The sequence below is a fragment of the Felis catus genome, chromosome B4 (assembly GCF_018350175.1).
Source record: "Felis catus isolate Fca126 chromosome B4, F.catus_Fca126_mat1.0, whole genome shotgun sequence".
Taxonomy (NCBI): Eukaryota; Metazoa; Chordata; class Mammalia; order Carnivora; family Felidae; genus Felis; species Felis catus.
In genome coordinates, this window is record NC_058374.1 from 48,303,073 (window position 1) to 48,327,495 (window position 24,423).

Genomic DNA, 24,423 nt, shown 5'->3' on the forward strand with positions numbered 1-24,423 from the left:
TTTTCTAATTTCATTTAGTTTTCTGTTTCTGTTCTCTATTACCTCATTGAACATTTGTATGTCAGTTATTTTGAATTGTTTAATGGATAATCCATAGATCCCTATTTCTTTAGGGTCAGTTTCTGGAGATTTATTTCTTTGGTGGAGCCATATTTCCCTGTTTCTTTGTATGTCTATTTCTGTTATGTTGAAATTTGGGCACTTGAAAAAACAGCCACCTTTCCCTGTCTTTTCACAGTATATTTATACAGAAAAAGACCTTTATTATTCAACTCAGGTAGATACTCTAGCAACCTCTCAAACTTTTTCTAGAGATGCATTTTCACTGAGGTTGTTTGTGTAATCTCTTATCTGAAGAGTCTTGTCTGTTTCTACTTGGGAGCCCCCCCCCCCCCGTCATCTGTCTTCCATATTATAGTTTTCATTTTATAAGCCATTGTTTTGGAGGTCCCCCCTGCTCTCTGTCTGTGCTACTATAATTTTTCTGGTGCCAAGCTGGTAGGTTTAATTTGTTCTCATATGGCCTCCAGACATCCAACATGTACTACTTCCTTCAGGTCAGGTGAAACAGAAACCAGTGCCTCGGTCAGTACCCTGAAAAGCCATAATGTTGCGTGAATGTTCCACTCTTCTCTTTCCTTTTTAAAGGAGAAGCCACAAGTGAGGAATTTTGATTGTGCCATACTGTGTTGGGAGGGGTTTGGGGTATGGTAGGTAAGTGCAACAGACTTTCTTACTCACTACAATGCATCTCTTCTTGGCCTCACTATTGCTTGGGGTCCTATACTTCTTGACTGGTTTCTGGAATTCTGACAAAGGAAATTTGGTCCATCGCATGAGAGAAGGAGGGTGTTGGGCTTCCAATTCTACCATCTTGCTGATGTCACCACACTAGTATTTATTTTAAGGACTTCTATCCAGTGACCATACTGTGTTCTAAGCCAATTGTATTTATTTATGCTTTTTTCCTTTTTCTGTTTTTCTCCATGAAATGTTCTTTGCTTTCATCTTAACTATTTTGAATGTACTAATTAATTACTCAAAAGACCTATTTGAAGGTTTTCCTTAAAAACTTTTTTAAAATTGAGAGTGCACAGTTACTTTAATTTGTTTTTCTATTTGTTTAATATGTTTTTGTTCACAGATTTTAAACACCTTTAGAGTAATATATTGTAATTGTATCTTTTGTCCTCTCTACATGTATAACTAATACAGTGCCATACTTGTTGATGAAAATTATCCTTTTATCCTATAAAAAGCATCAAGATTTGTTAATTGAGGGTGCCTGACTGGCTCAGTCAGTTAAGCTTCTGACTCTTGATTTCGGCTAAGGTCATAATCTCTCCTGTTCATGGGATCAAGCCCCACGTTGGGCTCTGCGCTGATGGTGCAGAACCTGCTTGGGATTCTCTCTCTCCTCTCCTTGTGCACTCTCTCTCTCTCTCTCTCTCTCTCTCACTCAAAATAAATAAACATTTTAAAAAAATTAAAAAGAAAAGATTTGTTGATTGAAAAGAGTGATTAATAGCATGTACTTGATGTAATATTAAGCACTTCAATATTTAATTTGTTTTAATACTTATTATATTTAAGTCTTGAGAGTTATTTATATTTTTCATTTAAGAAGTAAATAATTATAGTGTAATTACTGATGGAGGCCCAAGTAATGCTTATTAACATGTATAAGAATTCCATTTCTATATTCCCTGTTTTTGGGGGTAAAGGATGAAATTAGTTGATACTTAAGTTTAGAATTGAGACATCTTTTTATGAAGTTACATGTCACCTAGTGGCAAGTATTTATTTTTTAAACAATAACTGTAAAAATAATTTCTATTTGAGAATTTTGATTTGTGACCTTAGGCACCACTTAATTGGTAATCACCTATTTTGGGAAGGAATACATTTGTACCTTGTTTGTTGAGTTTCTGTTGGTAATTTGGTGCCTGCTATGCATGGTATATAGTAGGCATTCACTAGATATTTATTAAATGAGTATGTCTAGTTATTCTTTAGATTCATATTATTAATATTTATCAGCACGTAAACCGTTTTCACATCATTTTATTTACTCATCTTAAAAACTGAGGTATAGGAATTATTATATTAATCTTTCACATGATAAGCAGTTGTCTCAACAGATTAATTTGTTTAAGGCACAGCTAACAAGTGGTAATGCCAAGATTCAAATTCTTGTCTCATGTAGTAATATTTTCTACTATATTATGGAAGTAACAGATAATATGTTGAGAAACCACATCAGGGTTTTGTTTTTTTTTTTTAATATTAAGTTGGTTTCAGGTGCACAACATAATAATTCAACACTTATATACATTATGAAATGATCACAGTAGGTCTAGTTAAGGTCTTATTTTTAAAGACTCCTTTTGTATTGGGTTTTATTTTACCTGGGTGTTTTTCTCCCCCAGAATCCACCAAACCCACCTGTATCACCAGGAAAGTCTGTGGTTGACGTCAACAGCAATAATAACAATGTGCCATACAGGTGAGAATTGTAAACAATCTGTCAGATTTTTAACAGAACAAGGTTCTGATTCTCTTTATTTTATAAGAATGTTTTGGAGTATATTTCTAGTTATTTTGTAGAGAAGTTTAGTATCCTAAATTAAATAGATTTTTTGTTTGTTTATTTGTTTTGTTTTGCTATAATTATTCATTTGTGGTTGGTTACTGGCTTTGCTAATTTATTATAAGGCTTTTCTTTGGTCATTTAAGATTTAACAACTTGTGTTAAATAGAATTCTTTCAAAGTAACTGAGAAATGCTTTGATTAGGGGTAATAAGAACAAATGTCTACAAATACTAGGATATACGTTTGGTTTTTTGGTAAAAATGTTAAGGACATTAGAATCTAAGAGAAAGACTCTTCCTTAATGCCATAGACCCCAGCGTGCTGAAATCTGTGTGCCATCTTGGCCTCAGCATATTCATTTGCACTTTAGTGCTATAGTACCCAAATCTAGTCGCCCTTTTCCCCCTACGGACCACTGCTTTCTCTATTCATATATTGATGTCCTCCGGAATGGCATTTGCATTGACTATTTGTGTGTATATATATATGTATATTTTGTAGAAATGCAGGCACAGTGAGACAGATGCTGGAGTCCAAAAGGAATGTAAGTGAGAGTGCACCAACATCCTTTCCAACCCCTGTGAATACAGGTAATATTTTTAAACAACAAAATAACATTTTCTTAGGAATTTTATAAAGGCTTTAGTTCTCTGTTCTTACATTATTTTGAGACTGAAATGATCTAAGGAACTGAGCATATTTATCTAAACTTAAATAATGAGTACAAAATTTTATTTAAAAATCAGGATTACAGATATGCAAGAAAATATAGGAATTCAAGTCTCTAGTGCGTCTCAAACTTTCTGGTTTCCATATCCCTGTATAATCTTAAAATATTTTTAAGAATCCCAAAGAACTTTTGTTTTTGTGGCTTATAGTAATTGATATTTACTTGGAGTAGAAATTAAAATACAAACTTTTACATGTTTATTCATTTAAAAATAATAACAAAGCTATATCATGTAAACACAAATAACATGGTTTAAAAAAATTTTTTTTTAATGTTTATTTATTTTTGAGAGAGAGACAGAGCATGAGTGGGGGAGGAGCAGAGAGAGGGAGACACAGAATCTGAAACAGGATTCAGACTCTGAGCTGTCAGCACAGAGACCAATGAGAGGCTCGAACCCACGAACCATGAGATCATGACCTGAGCTGGGGTCGTACGCTTAACTGAGCCACCCAGGCACCCCACAGATAATGTTTTAACGAAAAAATAACTATTTCCCAAGCTTAAAGCAATTAGTGGAAGTGTTGCTGTCTTACAGTTTTACAAATCTGTCTTATACTTGAAACATTAAGACAGTTGAAGATAGCTAGATTCTTCTATCTGTCTCTGCATCCAATCTCTTGCAATTTGTTGTTTTGGTGGAAGTATTTGAATAAAGTTCAGTCTCATACAAATATGTATTTGGAAAAGGGCTAGCCATTTTAGATGATTTGTGAATATTGTTTGACACAGTCAAGTAGTTTATTAATGGTTAGTTGCAAAGTAGAATGTGAAACCATATCGATGAATTTTTCTAAGTTTTTCAGTAAAATCTATTTGTCTGTCTTGGATGGATCTTTTACGAATAACATTCATCAATCATTTGGAAAATACTCACTGAGTTATGTAAGGCTTCTATTACTGACACCTCAATAAACTTTTTAAAAAGCACATTGATTCTGGAGCGTCCAAGTAGCTCAGTCAGTTAAGCGTCTCACAGTTCATGAATGTGAGCCCCGTGTCAGGCTCTGCACTGACAGTTCGGAGCCTGGGGCCTGCTTCAGATTCGTGTCTCCCTCCCTCTCTCTCTCTCTCTCTCTGCCCCCTCCCTCTTGTGCTCTCTCTCAAAACTAAATGTTTAAAAAAAAACAACTTAAAATAAAAATCACATTGATTTTTGTCAGAAATGTCTTTGAAGATTTGGGAAGCTGTCATGCTCTTAGTGGCAGATACATGTTTTTCCAGAGTTCTAATTTTTTTTTTTGAAAACTCAAATTGTATTATTGCCAATAAATACTATTAGTTGTTTTCTTTGACTGCCAAGGTTTATTTTCAAGAAAAGGTTTGTTGAGGCACCTGGGTAGCTCAATTGGTTAAGCATCCAACTCTTGATCTCAGCTCAGGTCTTGGTCTCAGGGTCATGAGTTCAGGCCCCGCTTTGGGCTTCATGCTGGGTGTGGAGCCTACTTAAAGAAAAAAGAGAGAAAGAGAGAGAGAGGGAGAGAAAGAGAGAGAAAGAGACAGAGAGAGAAAGTAAGAAGAAAGAGAAAGAAAGAAAGAAAGAAAGAAAGAAAGAAAGAAAGAAAGAAAGAAAGAAAGAAAGAAAGAAAGAAAGAAAATTTGTTAAATACCCAGTGTGAATAATCACAGTATGTCTGTAAGTCATTCTTCCAACTAAAAATGGTCTTCTGTGAAAAAGGTGGTTAGCTTAGTTTTAGAACTCAAACAGTAGTACAAGCATTTTGCTTTGAGCCAAACACGCTACTTTGGCATGCAGTGGTAATGCTTGTTGTAGATTTCCTATTTTTTCACACAGAATACTAAGACCTGTACTCAAGGGCTGAGATTTAATAATAGTTTCTACTACTTCATCATGGACATTCTTGAGTGAAACTGACTTTGTTTTTTACTGTGAACATTTGGGGGTAAAGAATGTATTGACAGTTTGGTACCACTCAATACCTTGATTTTTGTACTGAGGCATCAAGAAGTTTTGCTCACCATTGCTTTTGCTCCATCAGTGCAGATATTTACATGGTGAAAAAAAATCAAGTAATGTTTTATTGTTATGAAAATAGTTTTGATATTACCAGCTCCCTGAGAGGGTCTCAATAATCTGCACGTGTTCCCCTGGATAACACTTTGAGAATTGCTGCTCTAGTGTGCCTATTGTTTTGGAAACAGTACAGATCAGTGAGAAAGAAGCTTGGTCATCAGTTTGAAACCTGTTCAAATAAAAATAAAGATAAATAGGGGCGACTGGGTGGCTCATTCGGTTGAGCGTCCAACTTCGGCTCAGGTCATGATCTCGCAGTTCGTGAGTTTGAGCCCCGTGTCAGGCTCTGTGCTGACAGCTCAGAGCCTGGAGCCTGCTTCAGATTCTGTGTCTCCCTCTCTCTCTGCCCCTTCCCTGCTCATGCTCTGTCTCTCTCTGTCTGTCAAAAATGAATAAATGTTGGGGCGCCTGGGTGGCGCAGTCGGTTAGGCGTCCAACTTCAGCCAGGTCACGATCTCGCGGTCCGTGAGTTCGAGCCCCACGTCGGGCTCTGGGCTGATGGCTCGGGGCCTGGAGCCTGTTTCCGATTCTGTGTCTCCCTCTCTCTCTGCCCCTCCCCCGTTCATGCTCTGTCTCTCTCTGTCCCAAAAATAAACAAACGTTGAAAAAAAAATGAATAAATGTTAAAAAAAAAAAAGAAAGAAAGATAAATAGTTGAGCCAAAATTACTATAAAACTTCAGTGACCAGCATTTTGATTTTCTCTGGTGTTGGTATTAACTCCCTTATTTCTTAATTCATCTCCCATCTTCAGTGTGTTATGTCCTATATTGTATAATGTCATTAGAGTTTCAGTAGAGGCAGCTTCCCCTTCTTGGTTCCTCCCAGGTAATTCAGTAAAACTTAATCCACAGATAGAGGTTTCACACATGGTCCGAATGATAAAATACCATGGCCAAGCTTCCTTTATTCATTAATAGTGATGATTCTAACTAGATTGTCTATTTGAGTTTACATATTGTCATTGTCCTAAGGCATTTATATTTTTAGTGTAGTTTCAAAATTATCTGTATAGCTTCACCAAGTTCAGTGTTTTTTAGTCATTTTACCAGTTACTCTGAAATGATGATAGTAATTTTCAGGCACTGTTTTGATACTGAGAGATTAGTCTTCCATATTAGTCATAAGCTGTGTGCCAAAAATAGATGCAAAAATGTTTCTATAAACTTAATTCTAAGAATTTCCAAAATCTAAGGGGCCCCCGTGTGGCTCATTCAGTTGAGAGTCTGACTCCTGATTTCTGCTCACGTCATTGTCTTGCGGTTCATGAGTTCAAGCCTCACTGCATTGGGCTCTGTGCTGACGGTGCTGATCCTGCTTGGGATTCTCACTCTCCCTCTCTCTGCCCTTCCCTGGCTTGCTTTCTGTCTGTCTGTCTGTCTCTCTCTCTCTCTCAAAATAAATAAAGTTTAAAAAAGACTTCCAAAATTTAAGTCTTGAAGAAATTGTATTATGAAAGACTTTACTGTAGCAATTGCAGTGCATTAAATTTGTATTGTATTGTATTATCCTAGCTGATAAATGAAGACAGCCATTTAAACTGAGACTTCTTTTTTCTTTCTATAGTATCTTCAACCAATCTTGTCACTCCTCCAACAGTTGTCAGTAGTCAACCTAAGTTGCAGACTCCAGTTACTTCGGGTTCTCTGACAGCAACGTCAGTTCTTCCTGCACCCAACACAGCTACAGTAGTTGCTACTACTCAGGTGCCTAGTGGAAATCCCCAACCTACAATCTCTTTACAACCTTTACCAGTGATTTTGCATGTACCTGTTGCGGTATCCTCCCAGCCTCAACTCCTACAGAGCCATCCAGGGACTTTAGTGACCAATCAACCGTCTGGCAACGTTGAGTTCATTTCTGTACAAAGCCCACCTACTGTGAGTGGTCTCACCAAAAATCCAGTATCCTTGCCAGCCTTGCCAAACCCCTCTAAACCAAACAATGTTCCTTCTGTGGCCAGTCCTAGTATTCAAAGGAACTCTCCTGCCAGTGCTGCAACCTTAGGAACAACACTTGCTGTACAGGCTGTTCCAACAGCACACTCTATTGTACAAGCCACAAGGACTTCTTTACCTACAGTAGGCCCATCGGGACTCTATAGTCCATCAAATAATCGAGGTCCTATACAGATGAAAATTCCAATTTCTGCTTTTAGTACTTCGTCTCCTGCAGAACAGAGCAGCACTACTACCCCAAGAATTGGTAAGTCACTATATAGGCTTACTAATAGAAATACAAGCATGTTAATGGCCTTTAGATAATTGAATATTTGTGTTTGTGGAAGTGCTATCTTTATTTGAAGAAGAAAGTAAATAGAATACCCTGGAGATTACTTTTAGTAAGTTTTTAGCTACCTAAGAAATGATGTTGTTAAAATGGTATTTGAGATACAGTTTATTTTGAATGAAAAGTTAGCATTTGTAATGTAGCTTTTAGTAATTTTTCCTAATCTGGGTGAAATTTTTCCTTTAGGCTTTGAGGCAAGCATTATGAATTTCTTTTATTATGCGTTTGGCAGGAATATCTGAATAGAACAAATTTATTTTAAAGTATCTAATTTACAGAATATATGCATATAAGAGGAAATGACAAACAACATATCTTCCCTACCCATGTGGAAAAATCCTTTGAGCATTCATCACTCCGGTCTTCTAAATTTGAACAATTTAAAAATAGGTTCTTCTCTCTAATTTATTATAAAATGTTTGACTGCTTCTTGTTTTATCTTTTATATATTTCCCCTGTGACATAGTATATGATTATGTTTGTATATGTCTGTATACTCTCCAGAACTGCAAAAAGGAGAAATGGATTTTACCTGTATTTAAAATCTGTAAAACTCTATGTCTTCCTTGTCTTTAGAAAGCACACATTTTGTATGCGTTATTGAACTTACTTATTCTTCATTTCTGGCCTCACATTTATTTCCACTATTGTAAAGTGGCTAAATGGGTAGGCATAATGTGTATAGTGAAATTGTTGTAATTTCTCTTATTGATATAGTGACCATGAAATATAAGAAACATTCTAAAATACAAAATTACTTTTGTAAGTGAGATATACAAGCCTTTTGTTTTCTTTAATTTCCCATGTAGCCATTAGTAGTGTATTTGCCCTTCAAGTATATTTACTCATATAAATAGTGATTGCATTTTGTATTTCACAAGGCTGTTGAGAGAATAAATGAGTGGCTGATCAGAATTAACAGTGGACTGGAGCTAAATATCAGCTTCATACAAATTTACATCTGGGATATAAGAAGAAATCTGAAATTTTATATAAAAATGCAATTATTAATATGAGTATTTAAAATGTAAATGCTTGCATAGTACAGTAACAGTATTTGTTAGCTTTATCTACTACCACATTATTCTTTAGACACTCTAATCCATGTTTGCAGCACTGAAAGATACTTGCTTTTTAAATGAAGTCAGTGACAAGATTTTAAGGGGTTACTTCATTTTTCTTTAACTTCTTTTTTTCTAATCCTTAGTATTTTTTAATATGTCAGGTAGAAGGTGATTTCTCCTAGACATTGTTTTATGTGATTTTTGAGTTTTTCCACTTTATGAAAGATTGAGCCTAAGTTGACACTTTTTAATTCATGGTCACAAAATAAGACAAATCCTTAAATATAGAAGTTTTCCTAAAAGACCATGGCCTGAAAAGAAATAAATAACTTAAAAGATATTGTTTAGTTTTGTGAATGCTCGTACCCTAAATACTTCTACAGGTATCAGAGTTATAATTTAATTATTCTGTTTTCTTAAAATATTTATGAACATTTGTTGACACAAAGGGTATATATTTCCCAAAATTACCTAGCTAAGGTATTCTATTAGTCATAGTAAGTGTCAGTTTGTTTCATATTCATTTAATGACTTGACTGTTCTTAATTGTTTTGTATGTAAAACTAATAATTTTCACAATCATTTTTAATCAGTACATCATTCTACTTATGTGATAATATACATTTATACTTACACTTAAAATTAATTTTTTAACATATATTTATTTAACACATTTTGTGTACTTTATTGTATAAATTATTTTAAGGCGATCATTGTTTCAAGTTCTATTTAGAGTGCTTACCTACATTTGAAAGTAACTTATTGGATATTAACCATAAATGTGAATGATAAGCTTTCTTTGCATACTGTTCATAATGTTAATTAGAATGAGATCTGATGTGGCACGCCTGGGTGGCTCAGTCAGTTAAGCGTCCGACTTCAGCTCAGGTCATGATCTGACGGTTGGTGGGTTCAAGCCCCGCATCAGGCTCTGTGCTGACAGCTCAGAGCCTGGAGCCTGCTTCAGATTCTATGTCTCCTTCTCTCTCTGCCCTCCCCCACTTGCTCTCTGTCTCCCTCTGTCTCAAAAATAAATAAACATTAAAAAAAAAAAAAGAATGACATCCGATGCAATGATATATTTTTTTATCATGCAAAATTTTAGAGGTGCCATCAATGACATTAAAGTAGGCCTTTAGCTATTTAGGCTTCCCAAAACCTAAACTGAAGCCATATGGCAAATGTTGGCTGAATATGAAGGTTGAAGCCAACTTTTAATACATTTGTAGTATGCTAAATATATTAGTTCTATAATTAAAACATTTTAAGTCTTATACTTATGTAGGTATTATTGATTTAATGAGAACATAAGCTATCCAACTAGAATGCATGAATTTGTATTTTATTATAGTTCATGTCCCCTTATGTATTAAGTCAGTATTTTCTATTTCTATAGTAAAGTAAAAATCATCCTAAAGACTGCTAGGAGATTTAGGGTATAAGTTATAGTTAATATTATTTATTCATGAAATATTGAATACCTATAACTCTTCTAAAATCCTGCAGGCACACAGAAATGTACAAAATAGTTCCTTTTCTCACCAAACTCACAATTAAATAGGGAACCTTGCCATTAAATAAGTAATTAACTATAAATGTGATGAATGTTAAGATATGAGGTTCCTGTGAGAGGATGTGGGAGATCTGGAAAAGGTATGTGATAATATATGGAAAGGTGATAGGCAGAGGAATTAAAGGATTTTTGCAGAGGAGTGTGACATCCCTGAACACTGGCTGCAATAAGAAGAATGCTTTGGCGAGGGTAAAAGTAGGGTTAGAGAGACCAGTTAGGAAGCTGTGGTAGTAATTCAGATGAGAGATGGTGTTGTGACAATGATTTAAAAGTTTTGCATTCAATTCATTTTAATACACCAAATATCCAGCACCTAATAAGGATTACTACTAATTGGCACTTCTGTAAAAACCCTTTTATGACTTCAGTAAAAATACAGTGTTGGTTAAATATGACATCATCTTTTAAGAATAGTAAAATAGAGAGGCTTCCCAAATGATAGAAAGATTTTAAGGTACAATTTCTAATTTCTCACCCTGACCAGTTTTATTGATAGATTTACAGTCATCTGAAGTAGATATTATAAGTGAAATGGTAAACTGTTACATTAAGAATCAAAAAAGTCTACAATAAAGTCACAGGGAATATTAATTAAAAACCTAGATTAAGGAAGATTATTACAGTTATGGGAATAAAATCCTTCTAAGCCCAAATGAATATATTCTAAGATTATATATAAAAAACTTTGGTGGTAAATCACTGATGTTTTGTAATGTCATCAGTGTATATTTATACTCGGCCATGTAGGATCAGTAAAATGGAATTTGTTTTTTACTAAGTAATATTTCAGGAACTTCACAGTCCAGAAAAGATGCTGATGCATTATAAATGAAGTACTTTTAAGATATTTTTTTTTAAAAGTAAGGAATATATTAATATATTCTTCCTACAAGAAAACTAAGATAATTTAAAAAGGGTAGGGAGAAATTATAAGGGCCTCCTTTTTACTTCTGTAGCCTGGAAAACCCTCTTTTAATAGGTAGATGTTTATCCAAAATTTTTTGACATACGGGTGTGTGTGTGTGTGTGTATGTGTGTATTTTATATATAATGAAATACATAGTACTGTTTCCTTTTAGCATAAATAATTTACTTTATATGTGTTCTGATGATTTGAAATGAAAGAATTCCCATATTTTAACCAAGAATATTACTGTCTACAGAAAGCAAGGATAAGAATTTTTCAGCATTGGAAATTCACCACATTACCAAAGAGGAAAAGCTAAATAATTACCTCAGTAGATGCTAAAGACATTTGATAAAGTTTAATACCTTCTCTTTAGAAGTTGAGTCAGAAAAGCATACTTGATTGATTTTCTCTGCTGTTCTAGAAGTAACTTTTGTGTGTATGTATGCATGTGTATCACAAACTCAATGTAAGTTAATTGAAAAATGACTAAAGAAAAATCTGGTTTAACTACTGAGATTATGCATGTAAATTTTCTCAGAATCCTCGTGTAATGATTTTGCTAATGAATTTATTATACTTTTTGCCATGTCATTAAATCTTTTCTCCAAAGATATATAGTATGGAAAAATTGTATTTTATTTAACCATTTACTTATGTGAGGACGTTTAAGTTGTATGTATCCTAAATTATTTCCAAAGATATTCCCTAGGATAGAATTAAATATTCTGGGCAATGGGTATGTGAAAATTTTTTCTCTATTGTAAATTTGCACTTTTGAAAGTTACTGTAGCAGTGGTCTATGAGAGAGTTCATTTGCATATATGACATGTTGACAGAAAAAAAAATAATTGGAGAAAGTTACATGAATTGTTGCATATAAAACAACCAGCCCTTTTACGTTCTGTAGGTGCTTTTAAAATGGCTTTTTTTTTTTTTTGACTCCTCAGAAAACCAGACAAACAAAACAATAGATGCTTCTGTTAATAAGAAAGCAGCTGATAGCACATCACAGGTAAGATTTTTTCCTTCTATTTCAAAGTAAAATTCCAGTTATAGTCCTCAGGGATAATGGATTTCCATCCTTTTTTTTTTTTTTTTTTTTAACGTTTATTTATTTTTTGAGACAGAGAGAGACAGAGCATGAACGGGGAGGGTCAGAGAGAGGGAGACACAGAATCTGAAACAGGCTCCGGGCTCCGAGCTGTCAGCACAGAGCCTGACGCGGGGCTTGAACTCACGGACCGGGAGATCATGACCTGAGTGGAAGTCGGCCGCTTAACCGACTGAGCCACCCAGGTGCCCCTCCGTCAATATTTTTTAATACAATGAAAATTATTCTAAGTTAATCATACTTTTCAGACCTAGAATTTCTGTTTTTGTATTTCAGTTTCTACTTTTGAGATTGCTTACTTGTGCATTCATTAATATTGTATTTTCCTTCATTTCTTTGAACTTTTTTTTTTTTTTAGAGAGGGGGGAGGGCAAAGAGGGAGGGAGGGGGAGAGAGAATCCCAAGCAGGCTCCACACTCAGCACAGAGCTTGATGTGGGGCTTGATCTCACAACCCTGAGATCATGACCTGAGCCAGAATCAAGAGCTGGTGCTCAACCAACTGAGCCACCCAGCAACCCCTCTTTCAACCTATTTTTTAAAGCTGCTTTTAAGCCTTTGCTGAATTCAACATCTGGTTCTACTTGGACTTATTTTCTGTTGACTGTCTTTTGTCTTTAGTTGGGTTCTTTTTTCCTGGGCTTTGCATGGTTAGTAATTTTTGATAAATTTAAAATTTAGAAAATTTTGAAAAGTGGACTTTATAAAATACACTGCAGCAAGTGGATTCTGTTACATTCTTTAAGGATTTAAGAACTTTTAGTTTTGGATTTTAGATTGTGGTGTGTGTTGACAAGTCATTTTCAATGAAGTCATCATCATAGAAAGATTTAGAATTACATCATTACCTTCGGATTGGGCCTGAAGTTTTTAATGTCAAGGCATTGTTTCCTTTAATTTTGTGAAGTCTGAGTTTTGCAGTTTTTAAAAACCTTAATCATTTGGAGCTGATCTCAGTATGGTATAAAGTAATTATGATTAGCATTTATTACACAGCACGTGTTATGCCTAGTGTTAAGCTCTTTCTATGCATATTTGGATTAGTCCTCATAACAGATCGCATATCCATACTTTGGAAATTGAGGATATTACCTTTTAACATAAATTTACATAGCTAATATGTGTTGGAACTAAAAGATGCCATCGGTCTTTTTGACTCAAAGATACTGGTTCTTTAGGTCTGTGTTGTACTACTTTCCTTTTTTGTTGCTATTGTGGAGTTAAAAAAATTGTTTTAATTGCATTTCTAATGATTTGGGACAATGGGTTGACTTTGGTCAAATTGGATGTCAGTTAATAGTATAGCACACCATATCTTATCCTACCATGTAAAATTTTTAGGGAAGAAACATAGGTCATTTTGTGTAACTTTATTCTAGCTTTGAAGTTGCTTTTGGCACTTTGGTGAATTAATATTGGTATTAATATTAGTGTAGTAAAAAATATTAATGTAATGTTTGTAGAATTCATCAACATTTTCAATGTTGGAAAATATAGTGTTTGTGTTTAATCACTTACCAGTTAAAGTGCCTAATCACTTTAATAGCTCTATGCAATTGACAGATTTAGAGAAAAAAAAAACAACTTGTAGAATTTCTTGTGAGAATGTTTCACAATTATTTTTTATATGACACATGTTATGAGTATTCGGGGATCATTTATCTGACAAACTCCTTTTTTTTCAGGTAGTGCCTTTTAGGGGGGGTCCAGATTGAACCAGGCTACTCATTTATTCTTGTTGCCCCTTAGTATTTTAGTTTTCCTCTATGTCTGCTAGAGTTTCCTTTGCAAAATACAGAAATTTTGTTTTTCAGAGTGGAAAAGCCACAGGCAGTGATTCGGGTGGTGTCATTGATCTCACAATGGATGATGAAGAGAATGGAGCTTCACAAGGTACTTATAAGTAATGGTACCAGTACCAAGGAATGCTTTGTAGCATTTTCTTCTCTTAATTCAATATGATAATCAGTGAAGACAGATATCTACAGCATTATGCTTGGTATATTTGTATCTATGTTAGAAAGAGAGTTTTTTATATTAGAATTTAAAAATTGAAATCTAATCTTGATGAATATGAACAAAGCATAGAGAAAAACAGAGCAATTAAGAGACTGTTTAACTTCTAGAACACTCCTCTTTTTATGTCTTATTTCACTTGATCTTTGCAGTAACCGTATAATGCCTATTTTATAGTTGAGCGTAGATTCAAAGAGAACAAGTCAGAGTCAATTAGGGAGCTGGGGATCAAACCCATGTCCTCTGACTCTAAATTAAGTGTTCTTTCTGCATATGTATGTGTGTGCACACATGCACATTCAGGTGCCCTTTAATGTAGGTACTATCACGTGTGTATACATTTAATTCTGGTTATTTGAATTAATTTTCTTTATTTAGTATTATATAAACAAAAAATGAAGGTGATGTTAAAAACCTGCACACCAAATTCTTCAATATTATTTTGAGTTACAGTATTTAGAAATTACAACCAATATTCTTAGTTATTCTTCTCCAATGTTAATAGGTAATCTGAATAAAAAGTTCAGTAATTAAATATACTTGGAGAAATGCTGAATGAAACAAAATTGTATGTTTTTTTTTCCTTTTATACAGACTTCTCTGAGCTTTTCTATGCTAATCTATAATTTTTCCAAGAGAAATTCAAGATATAAAGTATTTCTCAAACTTACTTGCACAACTATTCACAGACATATCTGAGAAACTGTGTGGTGATAATTATATAATGCATATGGAAAAACTAAGATAAGGTAGTCGGCTAATTGTTATGTTAAAGACATTAAATTTAAAAATCACCTAAAGTTTAAATATTTTAGGGAATAAGATTCATTGGTTTTAGGAAAACAAGCTGATTATGTGATAGGAAGTCAATTTTTTTGTATAACTGATGTAAAATTGGAAGATTTATGCCATCATTTGTCAGAATTGAATTCATTCTACTATGATTATTGTTTACATAAAAGGTTTCAAATTATTTGCATTGATTTTTCTTTTTTTTCTTTTTATAGACAAGTCTAAATATAATGAATCCCTAGAGGGCAAAATAAATACTTGTTATTTTTTAGAGGACACAGGGCTGATTCTAAAAGTTTTCAGTGCTCTGACTGCTCCCTTTCTAGCATCCCTGCCTCATGGGGCCTTTTCCTATGGCCCCAGCTTTGCACCTTAAATTTTTCCATTGTACTGTCCTCCCTCCATCAGGACCCAATTAACATAGCTACAGCCTTAAATTTTATTTATATTTTAGTGCAGAATTCCTTAGGACAGAAATCAATGGGGATCATTTTGTTTTTTTTTTTTTTTGTTTTTGTTTTTTTTTTTTTATATGAAATTTATTGACAAATTAGTTTCCATACAACACCCAGTGCTCATCCCAAAAGGTGCCCTCCTCAATACCCATCACCCACCCTCTCCTCCCTCCCACCCCCCATCAACCCTCAGTTTGTTCTCAGTTTTTAAGAATCTCCTATGCTTTGGCTCTCTCCCACTCTAACCTGTTTTTTTTTTTTTTTCCTTCCCCTCCCCCATGGGTTCCTGTTAATTTCTCAGGGTCCACATAAGAGTGAAACCATATGGTATCTGTCTTTCTCTGTATGGCTTATTTCACTTAGCATCACACTCTCCAGTTCCATCCACGTTGCTACAAAAGGCCATATTTCATTTTTTCTCATTGCCACGTAATATTCCATTGTGTATATAAACCACAATTTCTTTATCCATTCATCAGTTGATGGACATTTAGGCTCTTTCCATAATTTGGCTATTGTTGAGAGTGCTGCTATGAACATTGGGGTACAAGTGGCCCTATGCATCAGTACTCCTGTATCCCTTGGATAAATTCCTAGCAGTGCTATTGCTGGGTCATAGGGTAGGTCTATTTTTAATTTTCTGAGGAACCTCCACACTGCTTTCCAGAGTGGCTGCACCAGTTTGCATTCCCACCAACAGTGCAAGAGGGTTCCCGTTTCTCCACATCCTCTCCAGCCTCTAGAGTCTCCTGATTTGTTCATTTTGGCCACTCTGACTGGCGTGAGGTGATACCTGAGTGTGGTTTTGATTTGTATTTCCCTGATAAGGAGCGACGCTGAACATCTTTTCATGTGCCTGTTGGCCATCCGGATGTCTTCTTTAGAGAAGTGTCTATTCATGTTTTCTGCCCATTTCTTCACTGGGTTATTTGTTTTTCGGGTGTGGAGTTTGGTGAGCTCTTTATAGATTTTGGATACTAGCCCTTTGTCCGATATGTCATTTGCGAATATCTTTTCCCATTCCGTTGGTTGCCTTTTAGTTTTGTTGGTTGTTTCCTTTGCTGTGCAGAAGCTTTTTATCTTCATAAGGTCCCAGTAATTCACTTTTGCTTTTAATTCCCTTGCCTTTGGGGATGTGTCGAGTAAGAGATTGCTACGGCTGAGGTCAGAGAGGTCTTTTCCTGCTTTCTCCTCTAAGGTTTTGATGGTTTCCTGTCTCACATTGAGGTCCTTTATCCATTTTGAGTTTATTTTTGTGAATGGTGTGAGAAAGTGGTCTAGTTTCAACCTTCTGCATGTTGCTGTCCAGTTCTCCCAGCACCATTTGTTAAAGAGGCTGTCTTTTTTCCATTGGATGTTCTTTCCTGCTTTGTCAAAGATGAGTTGGCCATAAGTTTGTGGGTCTAGTTCTGGGGTTTCTATTCTATTCCATTGGTCTATGTGTCTGTTTCTGTGCCAATACCATGCTGTCTTGATGACAGCTTTGTAGTAGAGGCTAAAGTCTGGGATTGTGATGCCTCCTGCTTTGGTCTTCTTCTTCAAAATTCCTTTGGCTATTCGGGGCCTTTTGTGGTTCCATATGAATTTTAGGATTGCTTGTTCTAGTTTCGAGAAGAATGCTGGTGCAATTTTGATTGGGATTGCATTGAATGTGTAGATAGCTTTGGGTAGTATTGACATTTTGACAATATTTATTTTTCCAATCCATGAGCAGGGAATGTCTTTCCATTTCTTTAAATCTTCTTCAATTTCCTTCATAAGCTTTCTATAGTTTTCAGCATATAGATCCTTTACATCTTTGGTTAGATTTATTCCTAGGTATTTTATGCTTCTTGGTGCAATTGTGAATGGGATCAGTTTCTTTATTTGTCTTTCTGTTGCTTCATTGTTAGTGTATAAGAATGCAACTGATTTCTGTACATTGATTTTGTATCCTGCAACTTTGCTGAATTCATGTATCAGTTCTAGTAGACTTTTGGTGGAGTCTGTCGGATTTTCCATGTATAATATCATGTCATCTGCAAAAAGCGAAAGCTTGACTTTGTCTTTGCCAATTTTGATGCCTTTGATTTCCTTTTGTTGTCTGATTGCTGATGCTAGAACTTCCAGCACTATGTTAAACAGCAGCGGTGAGAATGGGCATCCTTGTCGTGTTCCTGATCTCAGGGAAAAAGCTCTCAGTTTTTCCCCGTTGAGGATGATGTTAGCTGTGGGCTTTTCATAAATGGCTTTTATGATCTTTAAGTATGTTCCTTCTATCCCGACTTTCTCAAGGGTTTTTATTAAGAAAGGGTGCTGGATTTTGTCAAAGGCCTTTTCTGCATCGATTGACAGGATCATATGGTTCTTCTCTTTTTTTTTGTTAATGTGATGTATCACATTGATTGATTTGCGAATGTTGAACCAGCCCTGCATCCCAGGAATGAATCCCACTTGATCATGGTGAATAATTCTTTTTATATGCCGTTGAATTCGATTTGCTAGTATCTTATTGAGAATTTTTGCATCCATATTCATCAGGGATATTGGCCTGTAGTTCTCTTTTTTTACTGGGTCTCTGTCTGGTTTAGGAATCAAAGTAATACTGGCTTCATAGAATGAGTCTGGAAGTTTTCCTTCCCTTTCTATTTCTTGGAATAGCTTGAGAAGGATAGGTATTATCTCTGCTTTAAACGTCTGGTAGAACTCCCCTGGGAAGCCATCTGGTCCTGGACTCTTATTTGTTGGGAGATTTTTGATAACCGATTCAATTTCTTCGCTGGTTATGGGTCTGTTCAAGCTTTCTATTTCCTCCTGATTGAGTTTTGGAAGAGTGTGGGTGTTCAGGAATTTGTCCATTTCTTCCAGGTTGTCCAATTTGTTGGCATATAATTTTTCATAGTATTCCCTGATAATTGTTTGTATCTCTGAGGGATTGGTTGTAATCATTCCATTTTCATTCATGATTTTATCTATTTGGGTCATTTCCCTTTTCTTTTTGAGAAGCCTGGCTAGAGGTTTGTCAATTTTGTTTATTTTTTCAAAAAACCAACTCTTGGTTTCGTTGATCTGCTCTACAGTTTTTTTAGATTCTATATTGTTTATTTCTGCTCTGATCTTTATTATTTCTCTTCTTCTGCTGGGTTTAGGCTGCCTTTGCTGTTCTGCTTCTAGTTCCTTTAGGTGTGCTGTTAGATTTTGTATTTGGGATTTTTCTTGTTTCTTGAGATAGGCCTGGATTGCAATGTATTTTCCTCTCAGGACTGCCTTCGCTGTGTCCCAAAGCGTTTGGATTGTTGTATTTTCATTTTCGTTTGTTTCCATATATTTTTTAATTTCTTCTCTAATTGCCTGGTTGACCCACTCATTTGTTAGTAGGGTGTTCTTTAACCTCCATGCCTTTGGAGGTTTTCCAGACTTTTTCCTGTGGTTGATTTCAAGCTTCATAGCATTGTGGTCTGAAAGTATGCATGGTATAATTTCAATTCTTGTAAACTTATGAAGGGCTGTTTTGTGACCCAGTATATGATCTATCTTGGAGAATGTTCCATGTGCACTCGAGAAGAAAGTATATTCTGTTGCTTTGGGATGCACCGTTCTAAATATATCTGTCAAGTCCATCTGATCCAATGTCTCATTCAGGGCCCTTGTTTCTTTATTGACCGTGTGTCTAGATGATCTGTCCATTTCTGTAAGTGGGGTGTTAAAGTCCCCTGCAATTACCACATTCTTATCAATAAGGTTGCTTATGTTTATGAGTAATTGTTTTATATATTTGGGGGCTCCGGTATTCGGCGCATAGACATTTATAATTGTTAGCTCTTCCTGATGGATAGACCCTGTAACTATTATATAATGTCCTTCTTCATCTCTTGTTACAGCCTTTAATTTAAAGTCTAGTTTGTCTGATATAAGTATGGCTACTCCAGCTTTCTTTTGGCTTCCAGTCGCATGATAAATAGTTCTCTATCCCCTCACTCTCAATCTAAAGGTGTCCTCAGGTCTAAAATGAGTCTCTTGTAGACAGCAAATAGATGGGTCTTGTTTTTTTATCCATTCTGATACCCTATGTCTTTTGGTTGGTGCATTTAATCCATTTACATTCAGTGTTATTATAGAAAGATACGGGTTGAGAGTCATTGTGATGTCTGTATGTTTTATGCTTGTAGTGATGTCTCTGGGACTTTGTCTCACAGGGTCCCCCTTAGGATCTCTTGTAGGGCTGGTTTAGTGGTGACAAATTCCTTCAGTTTTTGTTTGTTTGGGAAAACCTTTATCTCTCCTTCTATTCTAAATGACAGACTTGCTGGGTAAAGGATTCTCGGCTGCATATTTTTTCTGTCTAGCACCCTGAAAATCTCGTGCCAATTCTTTCTGGCCTGCCAAGTTTCAAAAGAGAGATCAGTCACGAGTCTTATAGGTCTCCCTTTATATGTGAGGGCACGTTTACCCCTTGCTGCTTTCAGAATTTTCTCTTTATCCTTGTATTTTGCCAGTTTCACTATGATATGTCGTGCAGAAGATCGATTCAAGTTACGTCTGAAGGGAGTTCTCTGTGCCTCTTGGATTTCAATGCCTTTTTCCTTCCCCAGTTCAGGGAAGTTCTCAGCTATTATTTCTTCAAGTACCCCTTCAGCACCTTTCCCTCTCTCTTCCTCCTCTGGGATACCAATTATGCGTATATTATTTCTTTTTAGTGTATCACTTAGTTCTCTAATTTTCCCCTCATACTCCTGGATTTTTTTATCTCTCTTTTTCTCAGCTTCCTCTTTTTCCATAACTTTATCGTCTAGTTCACCTATTCTCTCCTCTGCCTCTTCAAGCCGAGCTGTGGTGGTTTCCATTTTGTTATGCTTTTCGTTTAAAGCGTTTTTCAGCTCCTCGTGACTGTTCCTTAGTCCCTTGATCTCTGTAGCAAGAGATTCTCTGCTGTCCTGTATACTGTTTTCAAGCCCAGCGATTAATTTTATGACTATTATTCTAAATTCACTTTCTGTGATATTATTTAAATCCTTTTTGATCAGCTCATTAGCTGTTGTTATTTCTTGGAGATTCTTCTGAGGGGAATTCTTCCGCTTGGTCATTTTGGATAGTCCCTGGCGTGGTGAGGACCTGCAGGGCACTTCCCCTGTGCTGTGGTGTATAACTGGAGTTGGTGGGCGGGGCCACAGTCAGACCTGAAGTCTGCCCCCAGCCCACCGCTGGGGCCACAGTCAGACTGGTGTGTGCCTTCTCTTCCCCTCTCCTAGGGGCGGGATTCACTGTGGGGTGGCGTGGCCCGTCTGGGCTACTTGCACACTGCCAGGCTTGTGATGCTGGGGATCTGGCGTATTAGCTGGGGTGGGTAGGCAAGGTGCACGGGGGCAGGAGGGGCAGGCTTATCTCGCTTCTCCTTAGGTGATCCACTTCAGGAGGGGCCCTGTGGCAGCGGGAGGGAGTCAGATCTGCTGCCGGAGGTTTGGCTCCGCAGAAGCACAGAGTTGGGTGTTTGCGCGGAGCGAGCAAGTTCCCTGGCAGGAACTGGTTCCCTTTGGGATTTTGGCTGGGGGATGGGTGGGGGAGATGGCGCTGGTGAGCGCCTTTGTTCCCCACCAAACTGAGCTCTGTCGTCAGGGGGCTCAGCAGCTCTCCCTCCCTTTGTCTTTCAGCCTTCCCGCTTTCCGAGCAGAGCTTTTAACTTATGACCTCCCAGACGCTAAGTCGCGCTTGTTGTGGGAACACAGTCCGTCAGGCCCCTCTGCTTTTGCCAGCCAGACTTGGGGGCTCTGCTTGGCCGGCGAGCCGCCCCTCCGCCCCGGCTCCCTCCCGCCAGTCCGTGGAGCGCGCACCGCCTCGCCGCCCTTCCTACCCTCTTCCGTGGGCCTCTCGTCTGCGTTTGGCTCCGGCGACTCCGTTCTGCTAATCCTCTGGCGGTTTTCTGGGTTATTTAGGCAGGTGTAGGTGGAATCTAAGTGATCAGCAGGACGCGCGGTGAGCCCAGCGTCCTCCTAAGCCGCCATCTTGCCGCTTCTCCCGGGATCATTTTGGATAGAGGGCTTTTGGTTATACTCTTTACATTATGCCATATAGTGGTTACCTAGTATTTAAGGCTTGTTCTGAGATGCAAACATTTATTCCATAGGCTATATAAGACTTTTTTTGAGATTAGACACTACGTGTATCTTATTTTAAAGACTGGGTAGTGTAAATAAGCAACCATCTGTCTTATCAAACAAAAGAACCTAAACAACAGTAATTGGAGTTCAAGATTGCTGGTGAAAAGCTCATTGATTTATAGGTATTTGTTTAGGAGATTGTCCTTGATAATAGATACATAGATATATATGAATTAGGAAATGAAATTACTCTGATTGACATGATATTGTATTGAGTTCAAAAATAGTATTCATTCATAAAAAAATGTAAGATTATATCTCTGTAAATGTGAATTAGAAGATGTGATAGAACCAACAGTGAATTATTTAAGGTTGTGATGTGGTGTTTCAACCTAGCAAATATACACATAATTAAATTGGAAATAAATTGTTTTCTTAGTGGTAATTGTAACTGAGGGGCAAGCAAACACAAAATTCACAAATACGAGAAGAACCTGTATTTCTGATTTTTTTTTCTATCAGTAATCACAATGTCTCACTTTTAATTAATAGACCCGAAAAAGCTAAATCATACCCCTGTGTCAACCGTGGGTTCTTCTCAGCCTGTGTCTCGACCATTGCAACCCATCCAGCCAGCACCACCTCTTCAACCATCTGGGGTGCCAACAAGTGGACCATCACAGACAACCATACATTTACTACCTACAGGTAGACTTGCTGAATCATTGAGTTGAAGCTTTTAGTTTTGCCTCCAGTGAAATACGACTATGGAATTAAGTGGAAAGAATAGACAGGAGATTAAGGATAATTTTCTGTTATTTTGAAGGCAGTGCATCTTTTTGAATGGAGTATAACTTAGTTTTGCTGACCATCTTAAGTAATGGCACTGATATGGAGTGGTTATAAAGAAGAAAAATTGTATATGTCTTTGTCACAATCTGCCACTGTAAGCAGCAGAAATGAATATAGTTTCTCTGGAAGGGATGGGTGTAATGATTTGTTCTGGTTATGACCTTGAAGTAATAAGTGACTGATGAAATAAGAAATTTTAAATGATTCTTAACTTGAACTAGTTTTAACTGGCCTAACACTATCATTGGGAGATACATACTAATATTTTACTGACTGCCTTTCCAGAAGTTATAAATCTGACATTTTCAAGTGTACCCTAGATCTCCTAAACTGTTTGAAAGCCAATCAAGACGGTTTGCCTTTTTTTTTATAAAATGGCCCATCATTAAAGATTTATCTGCAAAATACTTAAATAAGGACTTTTCTTGTTAAGGAAAACATTGAGTTCACATGGAATTTTATCTAGTGAAATCAAAGTGTAAGTCATGAACTTAGATAACTTAGAAGAACTCTCAATTATGCAAACAAATCATATGTAGTATAGAAAATAAAATGGGTAATAAAGAGATGAAGAGATAAGCATTCCTCCTTGTATACTTTCTTCCCCTTTCTCAAAGCTCACATTGAAAGTTCAGATGTGTAAAGACTAAAGACTTTAGTAAGTAAGCCATTAGTAAAGAAAACCTTTTTATCTTTGTCATATCCACTGTTTACCTACAAATTTATTTTATTATAGAATGCATTTTTCCATATAAAAGTAGATTTATTATTTTTATTATATAGTTAATGTGTGATCATTTGTAAAATGTGATAGTAATTCAGAGAGTTATTAACAAGAAAATGTTAACTCCTAAAGTAATTATTATAGTTCCATGCTGTCAGTGAACATTTAGGACTTTTTTGATAGATATATGTTAATATCACTCAAGGTATGAATGTTCTTTGGAACATAGATTAGGAGGAATGCTGGAGTAGAGAAGGAAGAATTCTGTATTTTAATTGATGTTTTATTGTTTTGAATAAGAGATGGCTCAGTTCACCTAAAGAAAATGTCAGTAACAATAGCTAGCCAGTTTCGTGAACTGTGAGTATACAGTTACTCTTGGGTTTATGCCATTAGCAGAAAGCCTAAAGGGGCCCAAATCCCACTCTACTAGGAATAATTAAACATTAAGGAGTGAAAATTTGCTGTTTTAAGTCACTCCCTTAAGATCATGCTCTTAAGTCTTTATCTTCACTCTAGTGAAGTCAAACAAGAGTGGGAAAGGCATTGGGCATGGTTGAGGAAGCCTTTTCTTCTGCAGCTTGGACTGTAATAATAGTGTTCTTAATTTTGGTTGGCTTTACTACTTTTATCTTTCAAGATTACAAAAAGAGACTGTTATCTGTATTTCTGTCTTTATTATAGTTAATTAGATTTTGTACAGCATTCATTACAATTAATACTGTTTAGTTAACATAGAACTTAACTGCATTTTGATATGTTTTCTCTGCTTTTCATTAGCTCCAACCACCGTGAATGTAACACATCGTCCAGTAACTCAGGTGACCACAAGACTTCCTGTACCGAGAGCGCCTGCAAACCACCAAGTGGTTTATACAACTCTCCCAGCACCACCAGCTCAGGCTCCCCTGCGAGGAACTGTTATGCAGGCTCCTGCTGTTCGGCAGGTCAATCCCCAAAACAGTAAGAGACTCTTTTCTTGTGTAGGGCCCCAAGTTATATGTAGTTCTTTAGCATTTAGTTGGCTTGTATTGACATTAGATTTGAGAGAAAATGCTTATAATATCATAACAAAACTAATATTAAGTTTTTCTTCCTTTTGGAGACTTAACCAGAAAAATTGGACGTGTATATTATATGATTTGTGCTCCAGGTGTTGTCTTCAATTTAACTGTATTTATGGCTTATACTCACTACTCTGTTTGAT

The 24,423-nt window shown here is 36.2% G+C and overlaps 1 protein-coding gene across 4 annotated transcripts in view; it reads left to right on the forward strand.

The window, feature by feature from the left end:
• Window positions 1-24,423, forward strand: part of ATF7IP (activating transcription factor 7 interacting protein) — a 124,686-nt gene that overhangs the window by 90,176 nt on the left and 10,087 nt on the right. For all 4 annotated transcript variants that reach the window (XM_011283810.4, XM_019834557.3, XM_019834556.3 and 1 more), the window contains exons 7-13: window positions 2,430-2,506; window positions 3,095-3,183; window positions 6,924-7,562; window positions 12,141-12,205; window positions 14,118-14,196; window positions 22,193-22,348; window positions 23,997-24,179. In XM_011283810.4, the coding sequence (XP_011282112.1) occupies window positions 2,430-2,506; window positions 3,095-3,183; window positions 6,924-7,562; window positions 12,141-12,205; window positions 14,118-14,196; window positions 22,193-22,348; window positions 23,997-24,179 (1,288 nt within the window). The remainder of the gene's footprint in view (window positions 1-2,429; window positions 2,507-3,094; window positions 3,184-6,923; window positions 7,563-12,140; window positions 12,206-14,117; window positions 14,197-22,192; window positions 22,349-23,996; window positions 24,180-24,423) is intronic.